At 45.4% G+C, this 6,690-nt stretch overlaps 1 protein-coding gene across 2 annotated transcripts; it reads right to left on the bottom strand.

Moving 5' to 3' along the window:
- Positions 1-3,764: 3,764 nt before the first annotated feature.
- Positions 3,765-6,690, bottom strand: JAGN1 (jagunal homolog 1). Of its 2 annotated transcripts, none has more exons than XM_069736405.1 (3): positions 6,593-6,690; positions 5,577-5,683; positions 3,765-4,592 (listed from the first exon to the last, which is right to left on the bottom strand). In XM_069736405.1, the coding sequence occupies exons 2-3, from the start codon at positions 5,663-5,665 to the stop codon at positions 4,130-4,132; spliced, it is 552 nt and encodes a 183-aa protein (XP_069592506.1). In that variant the 5' UTR covers positions 5,666-5,683; positions 6,593-6,690; the 3' UTR covers positions 3,765-4,129. The 2 variants fall into 2 exon arrangements, with proteins under 2 accessions (XP_069592506.1, XP_069592507.1); XM_069736406.1 differs by having other exon boundaries at positions 5,577-5,680; positions 6,593-6,681.

Genomic DNA, 6,690 nt, shown 5'->3' on the forward strand with positions numbered 1-6,690 from the left:
CCACAAAAGTGGGGGAAGTTACGACAAAAATGTAATGCTTCATCTCTCCTGCGGGGGCGCTGCACGCCCTGTGTACAACGTATCTTCACTGCAATGGGCCCCATTTCTCCCCTGGTATTTCTGTAGCACCTGCAGCTACGCACGGGGGCACAAGTAAGGGACCAGCACATTTCTGACATAAGGTGTGACTCCCCAGATATGTGGTCACTCTCGTTCTAGCTCCTACGGCTCATTTCTAGCATATCACTTAAAAAAAACAAAGCCGAAAATAATAGTTTGTAGATTACAGGGTTTGCATGTTCTAAAATACTTTATTAGGGGGTCTATGCAGAGAGGGGGTCATCCCCAGATAATGTCTCTTTATCTGGAGGACTCTGCACGTCCGGGTAGTGTACGGTCCGCCCGTAGATTTTGTGTAATACTTCCTCCCTCCTGCGGGGGTGCTGCAGAAGAGATGAACACTTAGCGCTCAATTCATTATTTCACTTTTTTTTTTCTTTTTATTTATCTTGTGCTATTTGTTAAAGTTCTTCAAAACAGTTGACGTGTGAATTTTGTGTAGAATCAAAAATGCTTTTTTTGTTTAAACTTTTTGTGCAGTTTTTTAGTGTAAAAAAAATCATATCTTCTACTAAAAAGTTGGAAAATTTGTGCCTGCAGAACACAATAGCGCACAAATTAAAAAGGCAGGAAAGAAATATCTGCTGCGCTCGCAGGCAACATGTTTCAGACCTGCATTATCCTTTGTCAAGCCCGACCATGCAGGTCCGAAACATGTTGCCTGCGAGCGCAGCGGATATTTCTTTTCTGCCTTTTTAATTTTTTACGTTGTTATGTTCAACCATTTTTTGTGACTTTTATATTATTGGATCAATAAAGCAATTATTTTAAGAAGATATTGAAGAACTTGTGCAAATAAGAAAAGGGACTTAAAACAACGCAAATGATGAATCCGGCCCGGATTGCTTGGCGTCGTGAAAGCAATGTCGACCTGTTATTATCTGTGAGAACCTGGTGGATAAACTTGTCCTCAACCTTTGTTGCTGCGCACAACCCGACCCAACCAGTTATAGCCACCCCACTGGTTCCACCGAGGCACGAGGGAAGGCTACTGGACTGGAAACACAAGGCAGCGCCCTCTAGTGCTCAATTTACTGCACTCAGGAAGCTGGTATAACCTGGGACTCCATTGTATGTAATTCTATATTTACAGCTGGTATAACCTGGGAATCCATTGTATGTAATTCTATATTTACAGCTGGTATAACCTCGGAATCCATTGTATGTAATTCTATATTTACAGCTGGTATAACCTGGGCATCTCCTGTATATAACTATGTACAAAACAGACCAAAAGTTTGGACACACCTTCTCATTTCAAGATTTTTCTGTATTTTCATGACTATGAAAATTGTACATTCACACTGAAGGCATCAAAACTATGAATTAACACATGTGGAATTATATACTTAACAAAAAAGTGTGAAACAACTGAAATTATGTCTTATATTCTAGGTTCTTAAAAGTAGCCACCTTTTGCTTTGATGACTGCTTTGCACACTCTTGGCATTCTCTTGATGAGCTTCAAGAGGTAGTCACCGGGAATGGTCTTCCAACAATCTTGAAGGAGTTCCCAGAGATGCTTAGCGCTTGTTGGCCCTTTTGCCTTCACTCTGCAGTCCAGCTCACCCCAAACCATCTCGATTAGGTTCAGGTCTGGTGACTGTGGGGGCCAGGTCATCTGGCGTAGCACCCCCATCACTCTCCTTCTTGGTCAAATAGCCCTTACACAGCCTGGAGGTGTGTTTGGGGTCATTGTCCTGTTGAAAAATAAATGATGGTCCAACTAAAAGCAAACCGGACGGAATAGCAAACCGCTGCAAAATGCTGTGATAGCCATGCTGGTTCAGTATGCCTTCAATTTTGAATAAATCCCCAACAGTGTCACCAGCAAAGCCCCCCCACACCATTACACCTCCTCCTCCATGCTTCACGGTGGGAACCAGGCATGTAGAGTCCATCCGTTCACCTTTTCTGCGTCGCACAAAGACACGGTGGTTGTAACCAAAGATCTCAAATTTGGACTCGTCAGACCAAAGCACATATTTCCACTGGTGTAATGCCCATTCCTTGTGTTCTTTAGCCCAAACAAGTCTCTTCTGCTTGTTGCCTGTCCTTAGCAGTGGTTTCCTAGCAGATATTTTACCATGAAGGCCTGCTGCACAAAGGCTCCTCTTAACAGTTGTTGTAGAGATGTGTCTGCTGCTAGAACCCTGTGTGGCATTGACCTGGTCTCTAATCTGAGCTGCTGTTAACCTGCGATTTCTGAGGCTGGTGACTCGGATAAACTTATCCTCAGAAGCAGAGGTGACTCTTGGTCTTCCTTTCCTGGGGCGGTCCTCAGTTTCTTTGTAGCGCTTGATGGTTTTTGCCACTGCACTTGGGGACACTTTCAAAGTTGTCCCAATTTTTCGGACTGACTGACCTTAATTTCTTAAAGTAATGATGGCCACTCATTTTTCTTTACTTAGAATTTATATTAGGGCGAGAAAAAAGCAGCTAACAGTCTATTCAGTAGGACTATCAGCTGTGTATCCACCAGACTTCTGCACAACACAACTGATGGTCCCAACCCCATTTATAAGGCAAGAAATCCAACTTATTAAACCTGACAGGGCACACCTGTGAGGTGAAAACCATTCCCGGTGACTACCTCTTGAAGCTCATCAAGAGAATGCCAAGAGTGTGCAAGGCAGTCATCAAAGAAAAAGGTGGCTACTTTAAAGACCCTAGAATATAAGACATAATTTCAGTTGTTTCACACTTTTTTGTTAAGTATATAATTCCACATGTGTTAATTCATAGTTTTGATGCCTTCAGTGTGAATGTACAATTTTCATAGTCATGAAAATACAGAAAAATCTTTAAATGAGAAGCTGTGTCCAAACTTTTGGTCTGTACTGTATGTACAGCTGGTATAACCTGGGAATCTCCTGTATATAATTACAGTGGATACGGAAAGTTTTCAAACCCCTTTAAATTTTTCACGCTGTTTCATTGCAGCCATTTGGTAAGTTAAAAAAAGTTCATTTTTTCCCTCATTAATTTACACTCTGCACCCCATCTTGACTGAAACCCCCCCAGAAATGTTGCCATTTTTGCAAATTTAATGAAAAAGAAAAACTGAACTATCACTTGGTCATCATTTGTCCAGTGCAGTGTGTGCAGCGATCGAGGGCCTAGTGTAGGCCTTCTGGCTAATAGGGCAGGAAATAAATGTTATCCTTGATGTCTTTAGCTGAAAGATGAAAATTCTAGATGTAATATTTTCTAGCAAGTTGTGTCTGCAGGATGGGGGGCTTGAAGTTCAATAGAGCCGAACAAATCCATTTACAGGACCGCGGTCCAGCGCACACCAAAAAGGGACCCCTGCAAACTATCTCCTAGATGACGGGATCCTCGATGCCACTGCGGCTTAATAGGAAGCATCGTTGCAGTGTGACATGGCGCTGGGCGGACTCATCTGACGAGGTGCAGGGAGGAAGAGGCCTTCAGATGGTCGGGTGGGCACAGAACACAGCTGGTGTTCACTGCTGCATCTGACACCCAGGACGCCTCTAGGCACCGCTACGCCACAGTATAGGGCCAGAGGTGGTCCGCAGAAAGTGAGGACCGACTGTCAAGGAGGAATGGACTGGATGACGGACAAGGGCAGCGAGAATCTAATTCTCATTAACATTTTATGAAAATATAAAAGTTCTGGCTTAGTTTTCATACAAGATATTCATTTATTTTCACATCCTAAAACACAAAGGGAGGCGCTGATGGATTTTCCTTATGATATGGAATATAAACCCTGATATGTGAAGGCTTGTCAAAGTAAATTCGGCTCAAATCAGCAGCGGCCTCGTGTAGAGGAAGTGACAGGTCACGTAATAAAATACATCATGCACCTTGTGTCGTCCCCATCATCTCCCCCCTCCGGTCACTTTTCTTTCCCTCCATAGTTCTCCTCATCGTCTCCACCCTCCAGTCACTTTTCCTTCCCTCCATAGTCCTCCTCATCGTCTCCACCCTCCAGTCACTTTTCCTTGCCTCCATAGTCCTCCTCTTCCTCTCCACCCTCTGGTCACTTTTTCTTCTTCTCCTGAGTACTGGTGAACCACGAGTCCAGGAGCTTCTTGCTGTAGTAAATCTGCCAGGCGTGAACCTGCACGGCCACAACCATAACCAAGTACATGACGGAGACGGCAGAGAAGCCGAAGATGAAGCGGTAAGCTTTGCCGTGGCGGTACAACTGCTGGGCCATGGGGAACATTTCCATGCTGCCGTAGATCAAGGGGGCGATAGAGAAGAGGCCGGTGCTGATCATGGAGATCACCAGGTAACTGATGTTGTTCCGAGGGAAGGCGAACAACCCGAAGAGAGAGGGCACGATGCTCAGGAGGTACGGGTACTCCCACTGGTACGGCATGGCTACCAGATCGTGGGACACTAGTTTCAGCTGGGCCACAGTTGTCTGAGCTGCGAGCAGCACCCAGATGAAGATGTGAGCGTAGATCAGTTTCTTGATTTCATTCTTTAGAGACACGCTGAAATAAGAGGAAGAAAACATTAGGGTGTAAAGGAAACGTTTAATGAGAAAAATCAACAAATAAATTCATTTGAAAGTTGATTGCAAAAAATAAAAAAAAGTGGCACAGGGATAATAAAAGGCTGGAAAAGAAAGTGGTAAAAATGAAAAACAGCCGGAGGGTCAATGTTCAACTATACGACATGAATGTGTATAAAAAGCATCATGGAGAGGCAGAGTCTCCCAGAAGCAAAGATGGTCAGATGTCACCGATTTGTAAACAACGCAACTAAAAATTGTGAAAAATTAGAAAAATGTTCCTCAACGTGAAATTGCAAAGACGTTGAATATCCACCATCTACAGCACAATGTCATCATTGCACTCTTGTTTCCTTTACAATTTGCAGAGAGATCCAACCATTACACAGGTCAGGGATCCTCTACTTTTGGAGCTTCCTTGCAGCTTGGCGCTTACTCTCTTAATTGAGGCATTGTGAACGCAACAATGAGTCTGTTTGTCCCCGGAGGGAGAACGTCACCTTAATATGGTGGTGCTAAAAATGTCCGAAAGCTGCCCCCTAGGCTGCTGCATGCAAAATACAATATCACTGCAGCGCCACCAAGTGGTATGAAGTAGAATTACACAGCCTAAACATTAAAGGGGCTGACCTATCAATACACAGGATAGTGGGGGTCTGACACCCAGCACCCCCACCAATCTGCTGCAATCTGCTCTCGCGGATATAAGTGATGCATGGGACAGATCACGGTAGTACCAGACGTTGCTTAGTGGCCACTGCTGAGTATTTTATCTACTATTGGTCATCAATGCAAGATCAATGGGGTCTCAGATGCAGTGCCAACACTAATTTCATATTGATGACATCTCCATCAAACAGGTACAGTAGTTACTGTGCCCTGGACAACCCCTTTAACAACCCAAGATATGACAGGCGATGGCTGGAGGAGAAATGACGATAAATCTACTGGCAGTAACAGATACCTCATCTGATAATGATTGGCCACTCTTTCTCGATGTAGATAATCATTTCCATCCGTCCCGGCCGCCCGAGGACCTGCACGGGAAGCCATTGCCGATGTTCACACCTGCTGGAGGTAAACACATGATTATAGCAGACACGGACGAGCGAGAGTAACAGAAGCCCCCGGTGACTGACAGCACACAACCCTGGTGAATTATTAGCCAACTTCTGCAGCTAAACACACTGTAGGTGGGTTCCTACCCCTTTCATTGACTTGGAATATGGCCCCTGCGTGGTCATAAAATAAAAAGGAAAAATACTCCAATCCGCCACCAACGTTCTGCTTCTTTATCGGCGCAGGACCGCTTCAGCCAATAAAGGGTAGACTTGGCCTCAGGCTTCATGGTAATGTTGGTGACCGCGGTCGTGCCATCACGGGACAGGGACAGATCGGTTACATGCGACTGTCTGTGCAAACTTTGATGCCAGTCACTCGCGCCCGACTATTTGTTTTTACTTCACTTTACAAATGTTGGATCCGTTTTGCTGTGGAGCTTTAGACAGAAAGCAAAAAAGTCACAGCCCCGTGGGAGCCGCGCACAGCGAACACCGACATTTACCCCAATATCGTGTGTGGGTCGGTCACAGGGAGCGATGCAAACACACTCACCATTAACGATGCCGTGCAGCCCCCCTTACAGAGGATGGGCAATGAGGACCCCTTTAGAGCTTGGTATCCCCCATCCCAGCGATCCTACAGACATCTCCCTCCCCAGCAGCTATGAAACATCACAGATTCCCCTGCAGTCCCATGCAAAATCACACAGGAAGCCCCTTGAGTGGCTCTGCTACATCTGTGCAGACACTGGATCCTAAGATAAACGCACACAGCACGACAACCCGCACAATACGTACTACAACGTCCAGCATGCACAGATTATTATTACAGTGGGAGTATGACGCCCATCCTGCACCCTCCTGCTTCCCATTATCCCGCTTTTCTGCACCAGACGCCTCTTCATGCCGCCTGACTCACCTACCACCTTCCTCCCGATATAATGGCTCAGTCAGCGCTGCACAATTACTACTTCCGGTACCAGCACGGCGCCATGTTGCTGCTCCCGGAAGGTCTTT

The sequence above is a fragment of the Ranitomeya imitator genome, chromosome 8 (genome assembly GCF_032444005.1).
Source record: "Ranitomeya imitator isolate aRanImi1 chromosome 8, aRanImi1.pri, whole genome shotgun sequence".
NCBI classification, from domain to species: Eukaryota; Metazoa; Chordata; class Amphibia; order Anura; family Dendrobatidae; genus Ranitomeya; species Ranitomeya imitator.

Coding starts and splice junctions, on each gene's coding strand:
- JAGN1 (XM_069736405.1), bottom strand. CDS start 5,665: ATGGCTTCCCGTGCAGGTCCTCGGGCGGCCGGGACGGATGGAAATGAT. Junction 4,593..5,576: donor GCCAATCATTATCAGATGAG/GTATCTGTTACT, acceptor CTCTTATTTCAG/CGTGTCTCTAAAGAATGAAA.